This window comes from Martes martes, assembly GCF_963455335.1.
Source record: "Martes martes genome assembly, chromosome: 16".
Lineage (NCBI taxonomy): Eukaryota > Metazoa > Chordata > Mammalia > Carnivora > Mustelidae > Martes > Martes martes.
The window spans coordinates 15,387,757-15,415,636 of record NC_137904.1 but is presented as its reverse complement, the minus strand read 5'-3'; the positions used below and the strand labels follow the sequence as shown (position 1 = coordinate 15,415,636).

The 27,880-nt window shown below is 46.9% G+C and overlaps 1 protein-coding gene across 2 annotated transcripts in view; it reads left to right on the top strand.

Moving 5' to 3' along the window:
* DNAH9 (dynein axonemal heavy chain 9) overlaps nt 1-27,880 on the top strand; it is a gene marked incomplete at its 5' end in the record, with an annotated part of 326,297 nt that overhangs the window by 97,557 nt on the left and 200,860 nt on the right. For both annotated transcript variants that reach the window (XM_080827022.1, XM_080827021.1), the window contains 2 exons: nt 14,011-14,167; nt 20,411-20,515. In XM_080827022.1, coding sequence (XP_080683148.1) covers nt 14,011-14,167; nt 20,411-20,515 — 262 coding nt within the window. The remainder of the gene's footprint in view (nt 1-14,010; nt 14,168-20,410; nt 20,516-27,880) is intronic.

Genomic DNA, 27,880 nt, shown 5'->3' with positions numbered 1-27,880 from the left:
ATGAGGTTTGTAAGGACAAAAGACAGTAACGCTGTAAGAAGCTCAAAATATCATAAGTGCTCAGTAGATGATCTTATTATTGTTCTCTCTTTTTTTAAGATTTTATTTATTCTATTGAGAGAGAGCACAATTGGGGGAAGGGGCAGAGGGAGAGGGAGAAGCAGACTCCCCGCTGAGCAAGGAGCCTGACACGGGACTCGATCCCAGGATCCTGAGATATGACCTGAGCTGAAGGCAGTCACTTAACTGACTGAGCCACCCAGGTGTCCCATTCCTATTTTCTTACCAATCGTCTGGCACATTTCTTGAGCACCTCTCACGCTGGGAATCCGATCAGAACCAGGGAGTCCCTGCCATGAAGGAGCTTGTAATTTTTGGAGAACTGTAGCCTCTGACATTCATATTAATTCATGAATGAATGAATTCATTCATTCATATTCATTCAATGAATGAATTCACACCAGTCCCCGAAGTAGTCACTGGGCAAACAAAGGTGCCTAAAACATTTCCTGTCCTTAAACTCCTATTCCGGTGAGGGAAATAAGACCTACACAGATAAAAATATACATAGCCCAAGGGGAAAGCATGCAGGACCAGGTAAGATAGGACTCACAGCCATTTGCCACCAATTTCCAAGCAAGTGACTTAGCTGTAAGCCTTCTGAGCACCAGAGATCCTGCCCACCACAGGAAGAAGAGGACCGGGAACGTGCCAGGGAATGGGTGGTATCCGATCTGGACCTGGGAGGAAGTGTAGGACTCCAACAGCTTCACGGTAGATTAGAATGACTGCCACAGGGTCCATGAAATTGTACAGAAATCTGTGTGCGCGTCGTCACTGTGTCTGGTGAGAGAGTCTACGGCATCCATTACTTGTGAAAGTGGTCTAGGATCCCAAAAAGCTGAAGAACGGCCGACAAGCATTCTGGAAAATGGAATTTTGTGTGCAAAGGCACGGAAATGGGAAAATTCAAGACCTGTTCCTGCAAGAGGGGGTGGACTCTTGACTTGGGGGGATATGGTTGGTCATAAGCCTGGTAAGTTGGGTAAGAATCCTGAATATAAGGTGTGAATCATACCTTCTTTACCCAGTAAGTAGTGATAAATTATCGGAGATTCTTCATCAGAGGAGCAAAACAATGAAAACTCTACTTTAAGAAGATTTATCTGATGGCACAGCCTGGGCAGAGGAGAGCGAGGACAGGCTACTGTAACTCTGTTGAGATTTCTGTAAAATCTACTAAGAGTGCGTACCCTTTCCCCTTCTACTTCCATTGAGCGCTAAATCCCTTTTTCTCCAAACCGAGTCACGTACCTGAATGGCTGGCTTGCTCTAAGTAAGTGACTTGTGGTTGGTGAAGACATTGTCATCGTCTGTGAAGGTTAGGATGGCCACACAGAATCAGTGCCATCTTTTATTTAATTTTCTCTTGCCACGTGCCTTCTGGTCAGATCCTCAGTTGTGTTTCCAAGATACGCTGAGTGGAATCATGATCATGGGACGAAATGGGATGTGGGAATATCCCAACATCATCCATAGAACCAGACCTCATGGTTCATCTCTCCTCTCTGCCCCCATGCTGTACATTTCTTTAATTCATCTTCCTGGAAGGATCTTCCACCCAGAGTCCCCCTCAAACCTTTCCACATTTACTCTTAGATGCCACGTTTTGGGGGGCGGGGAGCCCGCAGAGGCCACATCATTGTCTCTTGGTCACTCCCCACTGCACTTAGACTAAAATCTGAATTCCCTGTGGGACCTAGCAATTCCTGTGTGCCGCCCCGACACCTCAGTCCCTGCACCCCAGCCCCACTGGCCTCCTTTCTGTTCCTTGATCCCCTTAAATTAGAACTTTCTATACATGGGGGGGTTCCCTCTTCCAGGAATGCCTTTCCCATGCTCACTGTTCCATAGTCACCTTCTCATCCTTTCATTCTGTCCTCGGACCTGAGGAGACCCTGCACGACCTCTCTTACTAAAATCCCGCCTCACTCTGCCTCCTCACACACACACACACAGCAATAACCAAGATGGTTCCCAGTGTTTACCTTCTTCCTAACATCTCCCACATTCTGCAAAGACCTTGCTTGCTTGTTTGTTGGCTATATTTCCCTTTGGAATGGAAGCTCTTTCCCATCAAGGAGCTTTGTCTGTCTTGTTCGTTGCTGTGTCACCAGCACCTAGCAGACCTTGAAATTAGTATGTCGAATGAATGATTGGTGGTTGAGTATTGAAGACTCAGACTGTGGGAATAGACAGGATCAAAAAAGAGGTTGACTCAGGAGATGGGCGGAGGACTCGTGCCTTGGCTCCCAAAGGAGGAGGAACAGCTACTCTGTCTTCTGCTCTGAGCTGGGGACCAGCACTCCTCCAGGCCCCAGCTTAGGACAAAAGGCAGAGAACATCTGTTCTGAGAGACGAATTTCTCTGCAGCTGGGACAGTGTTGGCAACAGCAGGTCTTGGGGGGTTTGGCCATCTTAGGGTTGTACTTGGCCTTCACTTGGGATCAGTCCCTTCAAGGCGCCCATTCGGTGTGGCTCAAAGGAAAGGTTTTCCCACCTCACACTTCATTCAGAGTGGACCCTCTCATGTGTCTTTGTCTTAATAATGACTCTCAGTAAGACACCAGCCCTAAGCAGGAAGGAAATCTGGCCCAGGATCCTCTTTGGCAGTGAGTTTTTCCGCCAGCCTTGGAGGAGAAGCTAATAGTTGGGGAATTTACATCACTTGCAACAGAATGATGAAGCCATTATATATTTGAGCCATTCGATTAATGTCTATCTCTTGCCCTAGACTATATGTTACGTGGTGACATTGACCTTGATCTACTCACTGCTCTGCCGTGTGGGACCCAACACCACGTGGGGCACCTGATAGGCATTCAAGAAATTCACTCCTGGAGCAAATTCAGTGAAACGATTTCTGAGACTTATACCTGTCAGAACATATCTCCTTCCTTTCCACAGACATATCAGACGTTATCATTCCAAGTGATAAAAAGTTGCAAGACTTTCTGTTTCCCTGAGCCTTCACACCCGCCCAAGGGTCGGAGAAGATAATTGCCTCGTTCGGGTTTAGAAGCCTCTAGTACTCTAATGCTGAACGCTTTCGAGAGAGGGAGAGGGTAAAGTTTTGACAAGGAATTATCTCTAAAACAGGAATTTATCACCCCTTCTATGGAACAATGCAAATAAGAACTAGAAAGGAACATTTCCGGCAAATAATGGTGAATACTATATAGACCTTGACCTCGTTTTGCACCTTACTTGCTTTTCTGACAAAATGGTACATCGTGAATATTTATATGTAAAATTCTATTTTCTCATTGACTTCCATTATTAGCTCAAGAAATGTTTTGCCCAGAAAAAAAAAAAAGAAAATGGCCTTAGCACAGAAAATCACATTTTAAAGAGCATTCACCCTTTGCTGGTGTGTAGCCTAAGTACATTTAATTCTCTCCTGCCGGAGGAATTAATCAAATGGACAATTGATCCATACAACCTTTGCACATTCATTAAAAACATCCCCGCATTACAGTACATCCGACTGATTATGCCTGTTTCTTTGGAATTTCCCACTGCCCGGATGGGACCTGAATATGTAAGTGAGTGCGGTGGCTTCACCACCGTCGCGGGGCTCGGGCCCAGCACTAAGCTGAAGAACTAAATGGAAATGCTTTTTCAGGCTGAACAAAAGCAATTCACATAAGTTGTTTCTCAACCTTTGGATGACCTCCCCACCCCCCATAACTCCCCTCCCGTCACCTTCACACCCAGCCGCCCCTTTCTGCCCTGCGCTGTGCTAAGTACGGTTTTAATCAAGTGCTTATCGAGTTAGAGTACCTTCTAATTTCTCAGGAACTACTGCAGGCAGGTGAGATATAATTGACCCAACAGTCCTTGAAGGTGATCGGCTGGGGAAGGGCACAGCTAGCAAAAGTCCTGCGCTTTCCCAGTTTTTTTCTGCAGTTTTTATCAGAAAACTTAGTGCTCTGTAAACCAAGACGTAAAGTCACGCAGAGAGGACCGTTGTTAATATCTAGTCTGTTAACTTCTGCCTGGAGATTTTGACAAATAGCAATTGCCATCATATGCTTTATGTAAAAAAAAATGGTAGATTGTTTTGTTTTTTTTTTTAATTTATTTGTCAGAGAGGGAGAGAGAGCACAAGCAGGCAAAGTGGCAGGCAGAGGCAGAGAGAGAAGCAGGCTCCCGTGAGCAGGGAGCCTGATGCGGGGCTTGATCCCAGGACCCTGAGATCATGACCTGAGCCAAAGGCAGCGGCTTAACCGACTAAGCCACCCAGGTGTCCCTGCTTTTTTTTTTTTTTTTTTTTAAAACATAACCTTGTATCATGTGCATATTCTCGAAACATTCTTCTGAAACACTCTAAGAGCTGATTTACCGTCTCTTCACAAGCATCCCATCATTTCTGTAAAACACCCGTAGTATGAAGTGCTTGAGTCACACCTAAGCCTTTACTATTAAAAATGAATCTGCCATGAACTTGCTTATACTTTTCTTTATGATATTCCTCATTATTTCTCCAGGAGAGATTCCAGGAGGCAGGATAATGAGATGACACATGCTTTAAAATTATTCTTGAAACAAGTATCGTTCCCACTCTCGCTGGCCGTTTATGAGAATGTTCACCTCTCAGCATCCTCACCAACATTCAGTATTATTGTTTAAGGTATTATTAATTTTGTATGTCAGTATAGTATCTCACTTGGATTTGGATTCCTTAATTACTCACAGGCTTGAGCATTTTTATGTGTTTATGGCTATGAGATTTTCCTCTCCTGTGAATTATTTATAACTATCATTGCCCTTTTTATTACTTTCATGTTTAGAAAGCCCCCGCCATTTCAAGATCAACTTAATATTCACTATATATTTTAAAGATTTTATTTATTTGTCAGAGAGAGAGCACACACAAGCAGGCAGAGTGACAGGCAGAGGCAGAGAGAAAAGCAGGCTCCCCACTGAGCAAGGAGCCTGACACGGGGCTCGATCCCAGGACCGTAGAATCCTGACCTGAGCCGAAGGCAGAGGCCTTGACCCACTGAGCCACCCAGGCATCCCAATATTCACTATATTTTATTGTGGTTTATTCTATTTTTCCACTTTTCAGTGTCTTTGGTAAACTTTTTGACCATTGAGTTAGATGAGTGTTCTTACCAAAACATTTTTGGTAATGAGTGATAGAAGCCGAGCCTAAGCTAACATAAACAGAGGGAGGACCCGTTTGAGTCTAGCTTGCTCCGTGTAGCAGCTCCGGGCCCGGACAGGGAACTCTCAGCAACGGGACGCTCTCCTATCATGGCTCTGTTTCCGTCTGAGCGTTGTCCTCTTTCTTGCATGGGTTTTCTTTGGGTGGTAGCAAGGGTGGTCTCCATGCCCATGACTTTGGGACTCCTGGTCCAGGAAGAAGAGGGATCCCTTCCCTGTCTTTCTCAGCACCATAGGTCCGACTCCTTGAGGGGACTCTGATGTGTCCCATTTAGATCCCGTGTCAATCTCTGTGTCCATTACTGGAGCCAGTGAGCTCAATCATTTTGCCCAGCCCGAGCCTTGTGCCCACGCCTGGGAAGGTGGGAGATACTTTGATTGAAGGCCATGTAGACAGAGGGCTTTTACCATATGTGTGCGATCCTGAGCAAAGAACACCCACAGAAACGATGGCAGGGAATACTTTATTTCTTTGGTTTCTAAGTAACTGATGGGCACATTTTTTAGTGAGTAATATGCCATTTCCCTCACCCATTTATGATGTTCGCTCTATAACTTCCAAAATTCTGAGTTACCAAGCTGTCTCAAAATGTCTAGTCTGTCTCAGGCGCCTGGGTGGCTCAGTCGTTAAGCATCTGCCTTTGGCTCAGGTCATGATCCCAGGGTCCTGGGATCGAGACCCACATTGGGCTCTCTGTTCAGCAGGAAGCCTGCTTCTCCCTCTCCCACTCCCCCTGCTTGTGTTCCCTCTCTCTGTGTGTCTCTCTCTGTCAAATAAATAAATAAAATCTTAAAAAAAAATAAAAGTCTATTCTGTCTCATCTTCGTGCCCAGCACTATGCCATATTATTTAAAGACTGTGGCTTTATCCTGAGTTCTATTTATATAGTTAAGGTCCACATCATCTTTTATTTTTTATTTTATTCTATTTTATTTTTTTATTTGATAGAGAGATCACAAGCAGGCAGAGAGGCAGGCAGAGAGAGAGGGGGAAGCAGGCTCCCCGCTGAGCAGAGAGCCTGATGCAGGGCTCAATCCCAGGACCCTGAGATCATGATCTGAGCCAAAAGCAGAGGCTTAACCCACTGAGCCACCCAGGCGCCCCCACATTATCTTTTATATATGTACTATATATATATAATTTTCTTTGCTCTTCTATTTCTTTTCAAATGAACTTGAATCATTTTTTTTTGTTAAAGATTTTATTTATTTATTTGACAGAGAGAGACACACCGAGAGAGGGAACACAGGCAGGGGGAGTGGGAGAGGGAGAAGCAGGCTTCCTGCCAAGCAGGGACCCTGACGCGGGGCTCGATCCCAGGAACCTGGGATCATGATCTGAGCCAAAGGCAGACGCTTAACTACTGAGCCACCCAGGCACCCCTGAACTTGACTCATTTTTTTCAAGTTACAGAATATAAATGGCTAAGGTTCTGGTCAGCAAGCCTTAATATCTTCCAGTTAATTTGGAAGGAAGAACCATTTTTACAATATGTGATATTTTTATGTTGCTCCCTATCTTGAACTATGTTTGAATATCTTGCAGTTACATCAGAAAAGTATCTAAGTATCGCTATATGGGTTTTGAGTATTTTATATTATCACTAGGTGTTTTTTAAAATGCTGTTGCTATATAAGGTGGTTTTTCACAATATATGTTTTTAAACAACTTGATCGAGGTTTCTTTCGTGCATCAAAAAGTTTTACCCTGTCCAAGTATGCCCCTGAATGGTTTTTAGCAACTTTACCGAGTGGTGTAACCATCACGATAAATCAATTTTACAACATTTTTATCCTCCTTGATAAGATTCCAGATGCCCGTTTATGTGCCCATTCCTGTCCCCAGCCCCAGACAACCCACTTTCTGTCTCTTTAAACTTATTCCAGACATTTCTTAGAAATGGAGCCATACGATGTGTGGCCCCTCATTTCCAGCTTCTTTCAATTTACGCACAGTCCCGGGGCTTCGTCCGTGATAGAGCATGTGTCTGTAATCTTTTGCTTTTTATTTCTGAATAACATCCCTTTTTATAGACAGGACACATTTTGTCTATCCAGGCACCAGTTGATGGACACTGAGGTTATTTCTGGTTTGGGGCTATTAAAAATCATGCTGCCGTGAACAAGTCTTTGTGTCGGCGTAAGTTTTCATTTCTCTTGGGCACACACCCAGGAGGGGAATGGCTAGGTGGTACCACTGTTTCATGTTTAACTTTTTGGGAAGCCTCCAAGCTATTTTCCAAAGTGGCTGAATCATTTCACGCCCCCACTAGGAGCGGAGTGGAAGTGTCCTCGTTTCTCCACAACCTGGACAACTTTGTTGTTATCTGTCTTGTTTATTACAACCATTGAGTGGATGGGAAGTAGTATCTCGTCAGAGTTTTAATTGACATTTCCCTAATAAAGATGTTGAGCACCTTTTTATGGTCTCATTAGCCATTTGGAGATCCTCTTTGGCATAATCCCATTCAAATCTTTTGCCTACTGTTTGATTGATCTCTTTGTCCTCTCCTTGAGAAGATTCTTTGAATCTTCTTGTTAGATTGCACACATGTTCGTAAGTATCCTGTCCCGGTCTCCTGCTTACCTCTTCTCTTTCTCGATGGTGTCTTTGGAAGTGCAGAAGTTGTTAATTTTGATGAGGTCCAATCTGGCTGTCTTTTATGCACCATGCTTAAGTGTTGTGGCTAAGAAATCTTTGCTTAATTTCACCATATCTTTCTTTATCCCTCTTTTCACTCGCATTTAGGAGAACACTGATTTTTATAAATTCATCTTTTATTCTGCCCATCTACTACCCTCTGTGACAAATTTGAAGAATTTTGTTTCGGATTCTCTTGAGTTTTCTAAGTTACTTCCAGAATGTCCACTTGTATTCGAGACATACAGCATAAAGCATAGTTGTACCAACTCAGGTTTCATACTAGGTATGTTGTTATTTTTTTAAGATTTATTTATTTCCTTTGGTGGGGGGGGGGGGCAGAGGGAGAGAGAATCCTCAAGCGGACTTCCCATTGAGTGCAGAACCCCAGGCAGGGCTCAGTCTCATGACCCAGGAGGTCATGACTTGAGCTGTGTCAAGAGCTGGATGCTTACCCAACTGAGCCACCCCGGTGCCCCAGTGTGCTGTCATCTTCGCTAAAGAGATCACGTATCAGCCAATGCTCTCAGTTCTTTCTGTCATGTTCTGAGAGCAACATTTACCAACTAGTGTGGGCGAAGAGAAAGATGAGCCCTGGGTGAGGAAGGATCTCAGAACCAAATGACATAAGAAACAGATCGTAGAATCGGGGGCATCTAGGTTGAGGACAGCGTTCGAACTTTAAATATTCAAGTGTTATCAGAGGGACAGATTTGTTTTAGGCTGATGCTGAGGACAGTCTTCTTCTGTTGATGGTGTTTGTCGTTTTGAGCCTGGGACCTCTTAAAAGCCATGGATCTTTTTTCTGTGGACTGCCCTCTAACCACCTCTACCCTCTACCCTGTTCTATGTATGTGCAAGCCCTCAAAGATTAATTTACATTTATCCTTCCTAAAGCTCATGTTGTTGGGGCAACCCCATCATTTTCAACTGTTGAGATTATTTAGAATATCAGACTATCTCGTATATAATCAGTTATGTCTTCATTCAAGTTGTCAGTAGCAATAACAAACAGCAGGGACCTGAGTCCTGCTGATGTCACCAGAGGCCCCCCCACCAGGGAGAGATTGTTGGCATCCACGTTCATTCCACAATTATGATTACTGAACCATGTGGTAGGGAGAATTCCAAGAACGTGATCTCCAGTGACCTTTTCCCTTGTATGAGCCTCTCCCCTTTGAGTACAGGTGAAAGCCATAAATATCATGGTATCATTCCCATGATCATGTTTCGTTTTATGGCAAGAAGGAAATTATTCAAGGTAACCATATGAGACCTTGAAAGCAGAGCTTTCTCCTGGCTGAGGACAGAAGGGAAGAGCGGAGAGATTTGAAACCCAAGAAAACTTTGACATGCCTTGTCGATTTTAAAGGCGGGGGGAGCCATATGCAAAGATGGGAGCATGGCCTCCAGGAGCCAAGCCATCCTATGCCCAACAGCAACCAACAAGGACCTCAGTCCTACAAATGGTAGGAACTTCATTCTGCCAAGAACTTAAGTGAGTTAGGAGGCAGATGCTTCCCCAGAGTGTTCAGATAAGAGTTCAGCCAACTGATAACCTTGATTTTGGTCTTATGAGACCCTCCATAGAGGAGCCACTTGGACTTCTGACCTCAAAGAGGGAGGCAATAAAAGAGTGTTATTTTAAGCCACTTAGTTTATGGTGATTTCTTACACAGCAGTAGAAAATGAATACAAACCAACTATGATTTCACCAGCTCTAAGATTAGTCAGACCACATTTCTGGGAGAGCAACAGGCTATTTATAGCTGAAATCATAATGCCTTGGCTTTGATGTTTTCTCTAAGCTGCCGATTGAATAACTGTATCCAAAAAGAAAAGCTACATTGTATGTATTTGTTACCTTAAAAAATAATACCTTAAACTTGGATTGGCCTTCTCTTTTCAAGGCCCCTTCCTATCTCTTGTCTCATCTTACCCTCACAAAAGCCTGCCGGGAGAGATAAGAATAAGACCTGTAGAAGTCATTTGCCCAAAGAGAACAAGATTGACTTCGCTTGATACCAGGAAAGCCTTTCAAACAATTACACAGGCCCGCTGTGGAAGGGGCCGCCTTCTGGAATCCTGCCCTGCTGGGGGAAGAGACTCTGTGGTCCTCTTCGAAGGACTTGATGGGAGAGAGCTTGACTTGGTGAAGAAGCCAGACCCCTGAGGGTCTGCGTGTCCAGGAACAACCAGACAAAATTAATCTGCAGGCGTGTTGGGCCCAGTCGGCCAGGTGAGAGCGCCTCCTGCAGGAGTCTCTGCCATTCCCACAGTCGCTATTGGTTCAAAGCAGCAAAGGTACTGAACTTGGTGCAAAGCCAAACCCACGTGATGGATTCCAGAGACACCTTTTGAAAGGCACCAAGGGTTGCGATCCTGGTCGAGTTGCTCACTTTGTAGTAGAGGCGACTCTGACCTCCGTCTGACTCCAGAGTCCTTGCCTTAGACCACGGTAGTGTGACCCACCATCCTCCGTGGGAAAACAGACACAGACTGAAGCAGATGGCTTGAGGTTAGAGATGGACAAGCCAACAAGACCCCAGATGGAATGTGAGAGCAGGGGCCAGTGTCCCTAAGGCTGGGACAGCCTGCTGGCCAGGGGCCCAAGATAATGGCAATCCTCATGCAGAAGAGGGAAATATCGTTCCTTTGTATTTTTCTTATGGCCCAGGCTCAAGGCCCACGGTCCGTGCCTGAGTTCTTTAGAGCACCTTAGCCCGATTCCCCTTCCTGAACCTTAGGTTTCCCATCTATAAAACAAAGGTGTTGCATTAGCTGATCTCAGAAATCCCTTCTAGCTCTAGAGTTCTGCTATTATGGGAACAAAGATGTTCCTTGTGTTTCGTTTCGTTTTGTTTTGTTTTTTGTACCCCCCCCCCCCCGCCCCCAAGTGCTTCTTCTGGAGATAATCAGAAGCTCATAGAAGCTCAAAATGAGATGGGCACCCAGTTCCAAGGATTTCTTTCCCGATTCTGGGCAAATTCTATTTCTGTGAAACCTTGTGCTTCTAGATTCCCAGATTCCTTGAGAGCCTTGCCCTGCAGAGAGAAGAGGTCTGGGATTGCTCTCCAGCCAGCAGAGGAGGACAGAGATGGGTTGGGGAAGAGTGGGGAGGGGAGCGGGCAGGAGGCTGGGATTCTGCCAGTCCTCTTGCCTTTCCTCCTGGGAGATACAGGGCTGTAGCAGTCCCTGGATAGTTCTGGCATAAGCGTGAGGCTGGGAGGCGTGCACAGCACCGGAACCAGTCTGGAGGCAGAACCCAGCCCACGAGGGCAGCTGTGGTTAATGCTGTGTGCAGGCCTCTGTGATGACCAAGCTACCTGGGTGAACTGCTTTCCTGGGTTTCACATACAAAGGCTGAAATACGTACGGGAGTTTTGTGCTCAGTTAAAGGAGAATTCAGGGACTCTCTTCAAGTCTTTTCAAACCCAGTGTGGTTCTAGTGGAGACACAATCCCCATCTGGCATGAAGGGCGTTAGCCTGGGGTTTCAGGTGAACTCTCGACATCAGAATCAGAAACAGAATTCATTTTGGAGGCCCCCTTGGACAGCACCTCCTGGTCTAGCCTGCAGGTGGAGAGCCTGGGTATTAATTTGCTAGGTTTTGAAAAGTTAGGCCAATGGCACATTTTTAGCGGCTTTCTCGAGATATAATGTACAAGGTCTACAGTTCTTCCATCACAAGCGTGAAATTCAGGGACGCCTGGCTGGTTCCGTCAGTGAAGCACGTGACTCTTGATTTTGGGATTATAATAAATTCAAGCCCCATGCTGGGTGTAGAGATTACCTAAAATCCTAAAACAAATGCACGATTCAATGACTTTTAGTAATTTGTAGAGTTGTACAACCATTACCAACATCCAGTTTTTAACTTGGCCATCACCGTTTTCCTGGTCAATCCCAAGTCCTCTTCCCAAGCAGCCACTGATCTGCTGTCTGTCTCTGTTTTCCAGACATTGCATCGATGAAGTGATACACTACATGATATTTTGCACCTTGGACTTAGCATAATACTTCTAAGGCTTCCCTCTCTTGTAACATATATCCATACGTACTTCATTCCTTTACATTGTTGAATAGTATTCTGCTGGGTGGATACATCACATCATTGTTTACCCATTCGCCATTCACAGACATTTGGGATGTTTCCAGTTCTTGGTGTTAAGAATATTGCTGCTAGGAACATTTCTGTGTAAGTCTTTATCTGAACATAAACGCTCATTTCCCTTCAGCAAAGTCCTGGAAGGGGAATTAGTGAATCATACGGTAAGCTTTACATTTTTGTTTTGTTTTGGTTTGGTTTTTGTTTCTTTTAAAGATTCATTTATTTATGAGAGAGTGCAAGCAGGGTAAGACCAGATGGGGAGAATCCCAAGCAGACCTCCTGTTGACTGTGGAGCCTGACTCGGGGCTCAGCACCATGACCATTGATCATGACCTGAGCAGAAACCAAGAGTCAGATGCCCAACCAACTGAGCCATCTAGTTGCCCCAGTAAGCTTTACTTTTTAAGAAACTGCCGAACAGTCTTCCGAAGTAGCTGTACCATTTTCCATCCCCACAAATGTGTATGAGTTTCCTAGTTTTTTCACGTCCTTGCCAACACTCTTGACCACAGTCATCCTCGTGGGTGCATTGTGGTATCTCACTGTGGATTCGACTCACATTTCCCTCATGACTAGTGGTTTTGAGCATCTTTTTATGTGCTTATTACCCAAAGGCACATTTCCAACTAAGTGGAAAGGCAAGTCCTTTTTAAAAGTACCAGAAACAAGGGGGGCCTGGGTGACACAGTCAGTTGAGCATCTGACTCTTGGTTTTGGCTCAGGTCCTAATCTCAGGGTTGTGGGACTGAACCCTGAGTCAGGCTCCATGCTCAGCAAGGAGTCTGCTTGAGTTTCTCTCTGCCCCGCCTCTTCCCCCCCTCTAAAATAAGTAAATAAACCCAAAAAATAAGAAGTACCAGAAAGAAGCTTAAAGCTGATTTTATTTTGTTATTAGGAAAGATAGTCACAGGAGAGTTAAACAGATGCAATGACTGACCCTGTCATTCATAAACTTGTTTCATCAATAATTACTGAGGGCCTAATGTGCCCGGAGCTCTACTAGTCTCTGGAGATGAAACAATGAATGAGACATGGCCCCACCTTCATGTCCTCCTGAAGATCTAGATGAACAGTGCGTGTGGCTTATATTGTTGGAAGCTGGAGTGGAATACAGTGGAGGAGGAGCTCATCCGAGGGGCATCTGCTCACTTCCCCACCCCTGAGAGGTCCAGGAATACTCCTAAGTGGGGGAAACCATGTCAAATATGAGACCCAAGGGGTGAGTAGCCACCAGCTGGGCTATTGACGGCTGTGTTGAAGAAGAACATGACTCAGGTCGACCAGAAGGGCTGGGCTAGCTGGGGGAAAGAAAGAGGAACGAGCTCAGTCCTAGTGTGTCTGGCTCTCCTTGTTGACTTGAACTGCTGTAACAAAATACCGCAGTCTGGGTAGCTTATAAAGAGCAGAGATGGATTTCTCACCATTCTGGAAGCTGGCGAGTCCAAGATCAAGGCACCAGCATGGTCATGTTCTTGTACAGACCCCTTTTCTGGCTCATAGCTGCCATCTTCTCGCCATGTGCTCGCGTGGTGGAGGGGACAGAGGGTCCCTCCGGAACCTCTTTTATAAGGGCACTAATCCCATTCATGACGCTCCACCTTCATGAGCTAATCACCTCCTAAAGGCCCCACCTCCCCACATCATAGTCTTTGGGGGTTAGGATTTCCACGAAGGAACTGGGGGGTTGGGGCACGCAGACATTCAGAACGTAGCATGGACACATGCGAGTAGCTCTCCATGAAGACACCTTGGGGCACTGGGGCCGGAGGGATGAAGTGAGCAGGTACAAGATCAGAAGGCCTGGCAGTGAGCCCTTGAAGGATCAGGTGACCCTTCAGAGAGTTCTCCCCACAGCGCTGAGGGAAACAGGTGGGAGTGGGGGGCTCTGGCTTTCCTTTACAAAAGCTGTCGGGTCTCCCAGGGCCTAGAACCTGAGGTCTATCTCCCCAGGACCCAGCAGGGCCAGAGCCATTGGTCAGGCCACCTAGGGCCCTAGCAATGACCTCCCACTTCCTGTGTTTCCCAGGTGCTACATCACCCTCACCCAGTCTCTGCACCTGACCATGAGTGGAGCCCCAGCAGGACCCGCAGGCACAGGCAAGACAGAGACCACCAAGGACTTGGGCCGAGCACTGGGCATCATGGTGTATGTGTTCAACTGCTCGGAGCAGATGGACTACAAGGTACGCCTCAACTCAGGGCGGGGCGGTGGGGGAGCAGGACTAGGAACTGGGTGGCAGCCCACATTGGGGTCCAGGTTTATTCATGCCACCCTGGCCCACCTCAGAGGTCCAGGCACAGAGGTCTCTGCTGGCTTCATCCCAGGAGACCTGAGGATCTCTGATCCCTGGAGATTGGTTACCTCCCTGTAAGCCAATGAGCTTCATTTTGAGGTCTCTTGCCACCTGTACGATGAAGAGACTGAGCATCTATCCAAAGGCCTACATTCACTGTTTGACCTAGAACCACAGAAGGGCTCACAAGTGACTCCCATGAAGTCTTCACGTGGAAGTCGAATTTGTGCTTCTCTGGAAAAGTGGACATTTCCCCAGTATTTCTACAAGGGAAAATTACTTTTACAAGGGTAGGTATGACTTCTGAAGGAGACTAGATTAACCTCCACTCCAACAAGTGATACCCACGAAGGTCAAGGGCAAGACCAATGTTCTTCATTCAGGCACTCGTCGTTTTTACTTTTTTAAATGTATTCCAAGTTCTGTGTCCTAGAGAAAAGCAAGAGGAACAAGAGGTCCATAGGTCACTTCTTAGCTAGCAAAATTCTGCTAGAGGTCATATAGATTCTATTTTTTTTTTAAAGTGTAATAAGATTGTCTCACTTTCTCCTTATTTTCATTTTGTTTTATTGTATTATTTTGGTAAACTATCGTAAGTCCCTTTTGAAACAGGATGGCATGTAAATAAATTTAGAGTGGGAGGAAAAATAAAGCCTTAGCATTAGTAGATTAAATATTTTTATGTGTAAATCATCATAGATGGGGTACAAAATAAATTTAATTTAAGAATACTTTTAGAGACTGTGAGCTAACATACAGAAGTCTAAATGAGGTTCATCAGCTGTAAGTTTAATAATTTCTCTTGTATGGAAAATTTTGCTGTGCAAAGAGTTGCAGAGACCTAAGCCACCGTGTTTGCTCACAGCAAGCAAACAAAGTGAGGATTCAGATGCCAAACAGCCGTCCTACCCATATTCTACACAATTTACATTTTACCATGGTTGCTTTTATTGATGAACACATTAAAGTGCTATTTCTCTAAAAAAAAGAGGGGGGGGGGGACCTGGGTGTTTTAGTCAGTTAAGCATCTGACTCTTGATTTCGGTTCAGCTTGCAATCTCAGGGTCGTGGGATCAAGCCACGAGTCGGGCTCCATGGTGGGTGGGGAGCCTGCTTAAGATGCTCTCTCTCCCTCCCCCTCTACCCCACCATGTGAGCATGTGCACACACATGTATGCTCTCTCTCAAAAAAAATTTTTTTAAGTAATATTTCTCTTTAAGTCAGGCTAAAAGAAGGAAGTGGGTTTTTTTCCTATGAACTCAACCTTTAATAATTAAGTTTCTAGATTCTTCTATAGTTGAGCAAAGGCAGCCTTGCTGAATAAGTGTATTCTCCCGGAGGGACATTCCAGAGGACACACTCATTTAGATGTAGAAGACCTGGTGTATTGATTGAAGGAGATCAGCAGGGTTTCTTCAAATTGATGCCTGGCATGCAAACAGAAATAAATGAGTTGGCCCCATGGTGAGGGAGTCACCAAGGCTATCTTCTCCAGTTCTTTCAAAACTTACAGCTGAATCCTCATACCCCACCAATGCCTCTGAGAGTACATGATGAGAAGAGGGGTCTATCCGTAGTTTGTCTGGACTGTGCAAAGCTTTGGTTGAGTCTACTGAAGACACAGATCAGAGCAAGAACTATAGGGATAACTGTAGGGAAAAATAATGGCGGTCTCTTCCTAGGCATCAAATATCCTATGTTACCAACATCCTCACTGAGCCGTTTGCAAACCTCCTCTTCCCTTTGTTGTCCAGCTGATTAGAGTTATTTTCATCACAAAATGCTCTCCAGCAAGCAAGTTAATTTACAGAGTATCACCATTGTTCAGCATGTGTGTGCATCATGAAAGATGCATGATACAGAGGAATACACATAGGTAGATGGATAAATGAGGGAGAAATGAGAGAGATGACAGGATGATAGATAGATGATGGATAGATACAGAGACAGACAAAGTATAACCTGGTCTATCTGGATAGACAATAGAGATATATGAAATAATTAGGGGAGATACCAAATAGCATGTAGAATGTGTGTTCTACAAACTCTAATCCCTGGAATACTTCAGAGATGGGAAGAACACAGAGTACGCTGGTCATGAACATCCTGGAGGATGTGAGACCCAAGGCTGTGTAAGGTTTGGGTGAGTCCAAACAGGGTGTGTGCCATTTTAACACCGCCTAACCCATTAGAACATCAGCTTCAAAGATATAACCAAGCTCCCTGTGCATCACGGTCCTTCCCCTGCTCCTTGCTCTGCCTTCTCCCCTGAACTGTCCTCACAGGGCTTAGCTGGGACGAGGAGAGAACGGAGTGAGGGTCAGGAAGAGCCATTTCACACTGCACCAGGCGTCGTTCTGACGGGTCATTCACGACACTCACAACAACCTGTTTCCACATCCCCAGAGAACAAGTTAGCAATAAATATGGAGCAGTAGCCAAGTGCATGAGAATGGACTGGAGGATAGATTATAGGAGATAGGGGTTCCACAAGGAGGGAGGGACAAAAAGCCATGAAGAGAACATGCCCCAGAAGTGGTGGCCGTTAGGAAGACCCTGTGGGCTTCCGGACTCAAATGGGAGCATGACGAAAATGGGTGGCATTTGAGGAAGACTCCTTGGGTAACCAGATGAATGGGAGCAGGAAGGGACGGAAAGGGGGGAAATTTTTGCTGAGAACATTGCAGTTACTCAAACCAAGGACAGTGAGTCACCAGAGGCTGGGGTAGTATAAATGGAAAAGAAAAAATGAGAGACTTTAACGAACAGAGTGATACCTAGTGGACGTGGTGAGGGGTGGGTGGTAAGACAGGGGAGGGTAAAGAGGAGAGATGGACTGTGGTCAGGGACCCTCACCTTGCCTTCTGCCTCTGTAGGTATCAGGTAATGGGGTGGACACAGAACAGTGTGGAGACTTGGGGAAAAGGTGAAGTCATGGCTCCCCTCTGTTGCATCTGGTTGGAAAACCCATAAACCTAATCGCTTCCTCTGGAAGCCATTGCAATTTTAGTACTAAAGTGTTCTTTATGTCATGCCAGCAGTACTGTCCCCCTTGACCTCAATTCAGAGATGCTGTTGCTGAAGCAGCAAATGGTTTTGAACCTGAAAGTACCTGGGATTTCTTTTTTTTTTTTTTTTTTGGACCTCTCTGTGGCATCAATGCTATAAAACACATCCCTTCCTGAGAAACCTACTCTCAGTCTCTGAAACATTATATTCCACGATAACTCTTTGATCCTGCCTCCTGGGTCTCCTCCTCTGATCCTTTTTTATAATTTCACATTTTATCTGGGTCCTGATGACTCCAGAATCTACCTTCCAGCCTCACCCAAGAACTAGTCTTCCCAATTAGAAGGAAGGGCATTTGAATGCCCTCATGTTTGGTTAACACCCTTTTCTCAGACATTTCCTGCTGACCCCTATGTTCCTCCCAGCCAGCTTCCCCAGGCCATGCATGCTAAGGTTCCCATTTTTCCAGTGGCCCAGTGTGGAAATCTTAGACACCCTGAATTTTCATGTCCTTCCTCCCATAGTTGCAATCACTCACCAATGTTGATTCATCCTTCAGCAGGTCTTTCAAAGCTCCCAGATCATTTGGCCTTATTCCAGAAACAGTGTCTTGTGCTAGGTGACCCCACAGTCAGGCTCATAGTACCTTCCTATTATTGGGGTGGCATCAAAAAGTTTGGTGATGTGGGGTCCCAGGCTGTACTCAGTCCCACGGGGTAAAGTGTGGGGGTAACCAGTATCCACCTATGGAAACTTACCCTTTTTTTGTCTTCTATATCAGATTTCCACGTGATGGAATCTTTAACAAGCTTTCAGAACCACTGTTCATCTGCAAAGATATGGGCTTTTGATTCCCAAACTGCCACATAAGTAATGGTGGCATTTGATATGTTGCCAAAGACAGTAATGGACATAATATATATTACTATATATGCATATCAGGTGTTATATATACCCACACACATACTCATGAATACAATAAGAATAACATCCACCTATAAGATACGATGCCTGGGATTTACATCCCTTCCTCCACAGAGAGACCATCAATGACTACTCAGTCCGAAATAACCGTATCATTGTAGGACTCTCATGAGACTTGTCATTATCTGACCTTCTCTTCTTTTTGTGTCATTGTCTGTTTTCTCCCCTAGAATGTACACCCCATGAGAATTGTGGCTTTGTCTCCCTGCTCACAGCTGATTCCACATGACCTAGGACAGTCCCTGATTCATAGTACGTGCTCAGGAAGTGTCCATTGCATGAATAGAGGAATCCGTTAATTCAGGGAGCTTAATGAAAAGTGGGGCTTATCCTTCCATCATTTTCACAGGCTAGCTTATGGGATGTTAGATCGATTCTCCTAAAATGTTGCTTTAATCTTGCTTTCCTCTGCTCCAAACCTCCACAGACCTCCACAGTCCCTTCTGATAATTCAAGGATTTCGTAACCATGACCTCCTATTGTAATTCAACTTTCTAGCCCAAACAACAGCTTTATTTTTCCCTAGACATACTATGATTTTGCTCATATTTTGCCCATAATATTTACTGCTCCTGGAAAGCCCTTACCCACTCTTCCCTATCCTTTCCCATTCTGCCTGCCCAGATACTTATCATCCAGCATTCCCACTGCGTGTTCTGAAGACAACATACAGTTCTGTGAGATGCCAGCACCCCAGATCTTCTGACTCCCCTTCCTGCATTCTGTCCACTACATGAATGTTCGCCAGCATGCATCCTGAGAAAACCAGGAGTCCCATGAGGAAAACAGAAAATCCTGGCCTTAAAACACTGACCGAATTTCATGGTGCAGGACTTTCCAGTCCTTCCCTTAAAATCCTAATATATGTTGTAAATTAGCAAAGGAGGGTTCTAGAATGCGGTGTTTCCTAAACTCAGTTGACCCAAACGCTTTCTCTTCAAGCAGCGTCTCCGGGATTTGGCATCCCATGAAATCAACTTCGGGAAATGTCCTAATACTGTCTGAAATTCAGCTCTTTGGCAACACTGATTGCTAGCAAGTGCTTTAATTCACTCTCCTCTCTGAACGCCATTAACAGCTGTGTCATTTACTATGCCCATTGGAACCACTAGTCCTGTGGCAATTAACCTGTTTTGTCTGTACGCCTTCTGTCCACAGCCTAGCTAGAAGCACTTAGAGGGACTGAGCCCTTCTGCATCTAGAGCACGAGCTGTGCACAGCGCTGATGGTCAGCGAACCCTCATCACGGAAGCAAATGGGGCTTTTCCACTTGCCCAGTGCTTTAGCGACATCACCTTGCCAATGGCCTTGGGAGTGTCCCCCCGTGACCTCCCCCTTTGTATGACTCCATGGTTTACTGCTTCACACCGAACGCCCAGATGGTTTTTATTTTTAGGGCAGATATGCCGTCTTCCCTTTGAAATTCTTTTCTTGCTCTCATTTGAAAATATTTACCTGTCATCCACTTTCTACAGATCTTATCACTTTCCCTGTCTATCTCCAGCTTCCTAGCTCTCTGGGAGGCCTGGGAGTTGGGGCCCGGATCTAAAGATACAGACATAAACTTTTTTTTATCAGCGCATGCCAAAGGCTGAGTGGAAGGCTTTTTTTTTTTTTTTTTTTTTGTCTGTATGGTGCAAAAAATAATAACAATATTTTATTCATTTCCTGGGATTTTTTTTTTTTAATTTACTTGACAGACAGAGATCACAAGTAGGCAGAGAGGCAGTCAGAGAGAGAGGAGGAAGCAGGCAGAGAGCCCGATGTGGGGCTCGATCCCAGGACCCTGAGATCATGACCTGAGCCGAAGGCAGAGGCTTTAACCCACGGAGCCACCCAGGTGCCCCCATTTCCTGGGATTTTGAAAGCTACAGAATCAACAGTAATGGAAGCCTGATGACATTTTAAAGGATTTTAGTCCAGGTATCTTAAAAATGTTCTGTTTGATCCCATGACTTACATGGGTGCCCGTGGCCATTGAGAATGTAAGTGCCCTTGAAATTATAATAGGAGTTTTTCAAACCAGTGGTCTTGAGAGGACTGAAAGTATCTCTCACAAACAGGATGGGGACTGACTTAGATGCACGACGATGAGCCCAGCACTGAGACTAATTTAATCTTTGTACGTTTTGTTGCAGTCTTGTGGCAATATCTACAAAGGCCTGGCTCAGACTGGTGCCTGGGGCTGTTTCGATGAGTTTAACCGAATCTCGGTGGAGGTCCTGTCAGTGGTTGCCGTGCAGGTATGGGGGCCAGAAGTCAGGGGGAGCCCCGTGGTCTTCTTGCCATGCACTGTGGAAGCCTACGTCCTCTTGCTGTCAAGCTCTGCTCATCTACTTCTGTGTCCCCTTCCCCACGTGGACTCCGTGCCCCCTCCCCTAAAATCGGCTCCGGAGCAAGGATACGGGCATCCTGTGAGTCCGTACCGAGGTGGATCCATTTACTGGCCATGGGACTCCATTTCCTCCTCTGTGACAGGTTCCACCTGCTTCCTGGGGATGAGGAGAGGATCAGACGGGATGGGAGGGCCCGGCTCTTGGAAAGGCCGTGGACTTTGGAAGCGTCTTCCTTGTCGTAGTTGAGTCTGGGAAAGCGGCTCTACCTCCCTCGGTCCAGTTCCCCTCATTGTGTTTAAAGCGAGGCTCTCAGGGTGCCCGTTGCTGAAGGAAGGAAGTCATGTATGGGTCACATCTGTGTGGCCACTTGTCTTTCAACTCATCCAGAAATCGTGTCCTCCATGAAACACCTGTAGCACAGTGAGTGCTATGCTCAGAACTAGGGGGAGGGGACCCCCGGTTGAATAGGACTTGATCCCTAACTTCACAAGTCAACTTTAGTTCTTGAGATGGGCATGAGCGCTCTCCAGTGCTCTAGGAGTGATTTGATTCCGGACTCACGGGATGGGGCAAGACTGCTAAATAATACGCCATGTTGAAACTGGGCCTTAAAAGAGGTGGAGATGGTGTGGATTAGGGTAAGGGTCTTTACAGACAGAGGAAGCAAGCAGAAAGAGGGAGGGGAAGGGACAAGAGAGACAGCCCGTGCTGAAACTCTTTTCTGTGCCAACTACTTCTTACGTATCATCACTTAGGTCATAGATAGACGTTGCGGGGAGAATCCGAAGACCAGCTGAAAAGTAATTTGTCCAAGGACACATTGTCAGCAAGTGGCAAGGTTAGAACTTGAACCCAGGGCCCCCGCCCCCACTGTCGGGGTGTAGGTCTAGACACAGATATCTGGTATATGAGGGGTAAAATGCTAGAGAAGAACGTGAGGCTAGGGGGGTGGGTCCAAGGCAAACAGCAGACGGGCTCTGATGCCGTGACGTGTACTCTGCCTTCTTCAGTGGGCAGCAGGGAGCCTCTAGAAGCTTCTGTAGGGGAAATGGCTCCGTGTTCGGCAATGGTTTTAAGGAGGGGCTGAGCAGCAGGAAAGTCAGTGGCCACAGTGAAGTCAGTGGCCTCCTGTGGTGGCCCCAGTTGGAGCTGCATCCTTAGTGGGAGACCCCCGGCCTTTGCCCAAAGCCTCCCCAGTGCCCCAGCAAAGCAGTCTTTGCCAGCACCTGTTCTCTCCTCCTTCTAGGAAACTTAGTGCCTCGGGGGAGCTTGTGGTCTCAGGCCCTCCCCCCCACCCCCGGCTACCAGCTCCACAAGGCGGTATAAGGGTCTATGCAGTGAAGGAAGCCTATGGTGATGGCACTTGGGACACTGGCATGACTGGCCTCCCAGTTTGTGCCTGGGCTCCATACAGCCCAACCACGTAATTTCCCTCCTGTCTTTTGCCTTGATTTCCAGAGCAATATGTATAGAGGACAGGACAAGAAAAACAGAGCTGGGAAGGACTCTTCGGTCCCCCTAAGCCTCAGTTTGATTCCTTAAGCGTCAGCGAGTGGAATGGGCAGGGCAGGGGTGTGGACAAGGCAAAGGTTTAGCTTGACCGACATGCTTCTGGGGGCAAGGGCACCGCAGACCACCCTGTGTCTGCAGCAGATGGTGGTCACGGTGGGGAAACTGGCAGAAGCAGCACCCTCCCGCTCCCGCTGGCCTGTGCATCCTGACAGGACACCCCTCCCCACCCCAGCATGCTGTCCCCATGCCACAGGCTGTCACCGTCCATGTGGGCTGGAACATCAACGGAGCTCACACCATCCACTGATTCCATGGCTCACCTTCATCTCCAGGTGGATCTGGGAGCAGTAAGCGGTTGGGTGAGGGGGGTCTGCGGGGGTCCCTGCACTTCGCACCCCCCCACACACACACAAGGTAGTCAGGCTTTCCATCTCTTGCATTGGCCAGCCTGTTGGTGCTTCCATTCAGGGGCTCTTGCCCTGTCTCTTGATGAGACTTTCGCAAGTTACAAAACCGCGGAGTTCTTCTCTCATTCCCGGTGGCAATGTATGGTTTTCCCTGCCTTTGGATTGTTGGACTCGGTAGGAGTTGGGGGCAGCAGGAAGTCAAAGAGCCGGCTGGAACACTCTCTCGGACTGAGAACCCTCAACTTGCTTGGGCCACAGGTGCTGGCTGGGTGCATTTCACATCAGTGGCTCGAAATCAGGCGTGACGGGAGTCCTCTCACAATGGAAACTGGCAAATCCTACGAATCGAGCATTTCGTTCTCCTGGCGAGCTGGGTCTTCAGCATTTACCAGCACACTTATTATGCCTTGTCAGAATATGTCAGTGCTCCCAGATTTTTTTTTTTTTTTAAAGATTTAGTTTATTTATTTGACAGAGATCGCAAGTAGGTAGAGAGGCAGGCAGAGAGAGAGGTAGGGGAAGCAGGCTCCCCGCTGAGCAGAGAGCCCGATGTGGGGCTCGATCCCAGCACCCTGGGATCATGACCTGAGCTGAAGGCAGAGGCTTAACCCACTGAGCCACCCAGGTGCCCCAGCTCCCAGATTTTTTAAATTCTAAAGAGAAGCTGAAATTCCAGATTTTTATTTAAAAAAAAAAATCTCCAGGTTTCTGGAAGTTGGCAACTCAATCAATTAAAAAAGAAAGAAAGAAAAAAGAAAAACACGCCTGAGCTGGCCAAAAACATGGCACTGGCTGTGTTCACCTCTGTGTGGTCACTTCAGAACTTAGAAGGACCAGGATTAAGGCCCCTTTCTGCTCTGTGTGGATTTGGGGATAGAGGATGGAGAGTAACATAAATAAAATAGGGCTTTCTCTGAGTACTAATTCTGGGCCTAGGATGGTTCTGAGAGTCGGGAGAGAAGCTTAAGCTCTTTGCGGCCATGAGTGTTGGGATTGATAACCATAATTATACCATGTACCTGGGGTTTTTCTCCTTCCTCCACTGCACACACCTGGCAGCTCATGGATCACCCATTTTTTTTACTCCCTTGCCCACCATCCTCTGTTAGTTCTACCTACTATAATGTCTACCTCTCTCATCTCTGCTGGTAGGAGTTTCCGCATCCTCCCTTCCGGCTGCTGGCCTTACTGCAGAGGGCCTTTCTCTTCCTCTCCAGTCAGGCTGTGTTGAGATGACTGCCCTCCCTGAAATCCAGGGCCACTTAGCCTCAACAGTTACCCCCATGGTGTCTCAGTGCAACAGGGTTGCCAAAGGGCCATCTTGGTGTCCCTCCAAGGAGCCCTGGGGCAGCGCCAACAAGAAGCAGTGAGAGCCAGACCAGGGTCAGTTCCAGAGATTGTGGGAGCAACCCCACATGCAATTGGGATCTTAAACACCTTCTTGTAGGGTGGGATAAACCAGGCAAGGAGATTGGCAAGCGCTTATGTGTGCAGTTCATGTCTGAAACCACACAACAATGTTCAGCTCTGGTTCTGCCATCTACCAGCTGGGTGACTTTAGGCAAGTCTATGTCTCAAGTCCCACATCCGTAAAGAGGGTTAATAATAGTACCTACTAGATGCAGTTGTAATAATTATTAAAAGAGTTAATGTGTGTAAAGCACTTAAAGCTCTACAGATAGTGGGCATGTGACAAGTATTAATCTCTGTGATACTACCGATGGCGGTAATGGTGTTGATGATGGTGATGACCATGATGATGGTGGTGGTGATGATGGTGGTCATAATAATGATGGTGGTGATGATGGTGATGACCATGATGATGATAGTGGTGGTAGTGATGATGATGATGATGACCATGATGATGGTGGTGATGATGGTGATGGGGGTGGTGAAGACCATGCTGATGGTGATCGGGGTGGTGATGGTGGTGGTCATGATAATGATGATGGTGGTGATGGTGATGCATGATGATGGTGGTAATGATGGTGATAACTATGATGATGGTGGCAGTGGTGGTGGTGGTGGTGATATTGGTGGTGGTTATACTGGTAGTGATGATATGGGTGATAATGATCACGGTGATGATGGTTGTCATGGTGATGATGGTAGTGTGAAAACAGTGGTGATAAGATGATAGTGATGGTGTTGGCCATGATGATGATGGTGACCATAATGATGGTAGTCATGGTGATGGTCATGATGATGGTGATGGTGTAGAAATAGCAGTAATGAGAGTGATGGTGGTGGTGGTGGTGACAGTGGTACTGATGACGGTGATGACTATGATGATGATGGAAGTGGTGATTACTATCATTATTATGTGAGCACTGCAGGCCACAGGTTAAAGGGCAATAATAGGGCATGAGACATGGGGCAGGGAAGGAGGGTCCACACCCAGGTCTCACCAGCCTCCTCAACACTCTTCACTCCTTCTCAGCTGGCCCAACTTCAGACTGTCTTCCCAAACATAGTGCCCTCAGTGATGAGGCAATACTCACCAGCCACTTTCCCTAACATAATAGATAAACACTGTGAATGCACCTTATTTTGAAACTGCCCAACAGAATGTCCTAGTAGGTTCTCCGAAGTTCCTTTTTGCTTCTGGAATTAAGTAAGTTCAACCCAGAATTCCCGGATGCTTTCATATTCCAGTCTCGGCACACACCTGTAGGAGAGACACTCTCAAGAAAGTGGTCTGACAACAGCCTGGGCAGAATCCGAGCCCATCCCGTTTAAAATCCTACACCCGTCCAAGGAGAAAATTGCACTTAATTATTCCCGCAGCAATCCAGGCTGGCATGTTGGTTCAGAAGCCACACCAGCTGTGATCGCTTTCCCCCATCCCCCCCCCCACCCCTCTTCTCTGTCTCCTCGCCTGTCTGTGCTCCTCTTCCCCGTAACTTCTCCGAAAGTGCGTGTGCTCCAGGGTTCTTGGAGGTGGGTATTTTCATGTCTCTGTCAGATTGGTCAAGCAGAACTGCATATGTGATTGGGACAAAGTGTGGCATTTGTGAGAGTAATTACTCTGCTATTTTAAAAATGTATAAAATACTACTTACCCTTTTTTTTCCCCCAGAATTTTGCCAGTACCATCTCAATCAGCTTGCTAGGCCTTGTGTCCGGAGAGGCATGTCTGCAGGACACACTCCACCACCCCCCTCCTTCCAGCCCCCTGTCCCTCTTCATGCTCCCTGACCAGACATTTCTGTCATCTCTTCCTTCCCCATGGCACAGATATGCTGGGGCCAAGGAAGGAAGCAGCAAGAAGCAACAGATCATTTAGCAAGGCCTTGGCAGGTCACCACAGCAGTGTTCCAAGGACTCAGGGCACCGAACACATGCTAGGGTCTCAGAACCAAGGGAGCTTCCCACGTACCACCCTTTATAGAGGAGGTGAAGGTCTAAGGTGAAAACACAGAATTACTTTTTTTTTTTTTTAAGTACAAAGTGTGAGTGGGTTGCACTTCCTGCAAACTCCTATCTGCTTTTGCAGAGAGAAGGATGAAGTGAGCAAGGCAGGGTTTTAGTAACACGTGGTATCTGGGGGCAAGGTCGGACCCTGAAGTGGGCCACTTCCCTAGAATGGAAAGGGCAAGGTAGAGGGGCTTGGAGGAAAAAGCTGGGAGGATTCAGGCAACTCCAAGCTAGTCGATGACCTCCTTGACACCTGTTACCTGCAGAAAAGATGGTGTGACCATTAGCCTTCATGAGTGTGTCTGATAAAAGTCTCCAGCCTAGGTGGGAGGATGTCAGGGTAGAGCCCTCCATGATCCCCACCAGCTTTTAGCCTTGGAAGGGAAAGACCTCATTCTTAAGAGATCCCATCGGCACCCCCAGGGTCAGACATGCACACGAGGCTTGTGCGGGATCCTGGACCAATCATCTGCAATCGGGGCTGGCCTGCGATACAGAGAGGTCAGAACTCTGACCCCCCCAGCCCGAGCCCGGTGGGTCTTAAAGGCTCACTTTCTCTTCCAGCCTCCACAGCCTTTAATTATCCCTCTCTCGTGGAGCTCCCTTTCTGCCTTCTGCTTTACATGCATCTGACTTCAAGACCCACCAGCTCGAGCCGGGCTGGCCCAGGTTAGCGGGCTGCAGAGCCATGTCCTGTCCATGGCAGGTGGGGCAGAGGGAGTGGAAGGCGCAGGTGCACCGAGGGGGAGGGGCCAGCCTGCAGGTCTGACGGGGACACCGTGAGCAGTGGGGTGGAGCGGAAATCCAAGAATTAACTGGACCACGGTAGTTCTTGAATTGAGCACGTATCCAAATCATCTGGAGGGCTTACCCATCAACTGGACCCCACCCCAGAATTTCTGACTGGGTCAGCCAGGGGTAGAGCTAAGAATTTGCGCAGGAATTTGGTAGGCCCCAGGATGCCAGATGGTGGAGAAGTCCCTTGTACCCTCTTGCCTTCAATTTCCTCACTGGTAAAATGATTTTGTGGACCATGGTTTCCTCAACTTTGGCATGTTCAATGTCTTGAGCCTGATAATTCCAGAAATTCCGCCCCCTCCAACTTGGGACCACAAAAATGTCTCCAGCCATGGCCAGATGTCCCTTGGAGAGGGCAGGTGCAAAATCACCCCTAGTTGAGAACACTGGTTTCTACATAGCCGTGTGTGTGTGTGTGTGTGTGTGTGTGGTGTGTTCTTTAGTGAGTGAATGTGCCTTTTCTTACCTTGTGGGAACACAGGTCTCTAAATTATGATTATTTTCAGAGCAAAACAAAATTCCCCCAAAAGGTACATGTCTGATGCAGAGCTGTGCGTGGCTGGCACACTGTCCTTCTGGTAAAAGGCAGTTTGGGGAAGGGCCTAATGAGAGCATGAGCCCTGGGACCAGATTGCCCTGTTGGTAACTCGGGTTGCCCCGCGTACCAACTGTTAGACAGCTGGCAAGTTTCTTTTTCTTTTTTTCTTGCAACTTTTTATTTTTGATAGACTTTAGACTTATACTATGAGTCACAGAAACAGCTTCGCTTTCCCTTGTGCCCCTCCCCTCGCTTCCCTAAACTCGGCGTCTTGCATAACTGGGGCACAGCGTTTTAAATGCCTCTGGCTCGGTTTCCCTACTTTTAAAATGAGGATCTGCCCATCTCGCCCAGCTGTTGAGAGGACCCAACAGGACAACTCACGTCAAACACTCAGACGCTCCAGCTTTGAATCGGCTCCATACTCTCGCTCACGAGCGCCCCCTATAGAGTTTCACATGAAAGGACATGTCGCGGTGCTATGGTGCGCGGTAGATTCTCCGTGAGAGTGAGGTTCTGGGGCTAGGGTGTTGCAGGAGGGAAGGCAGAGTCACCGTGAGTGGCTGCAAGGGTCCTGGGCTCTAGCCTTCGCCCAAGGGT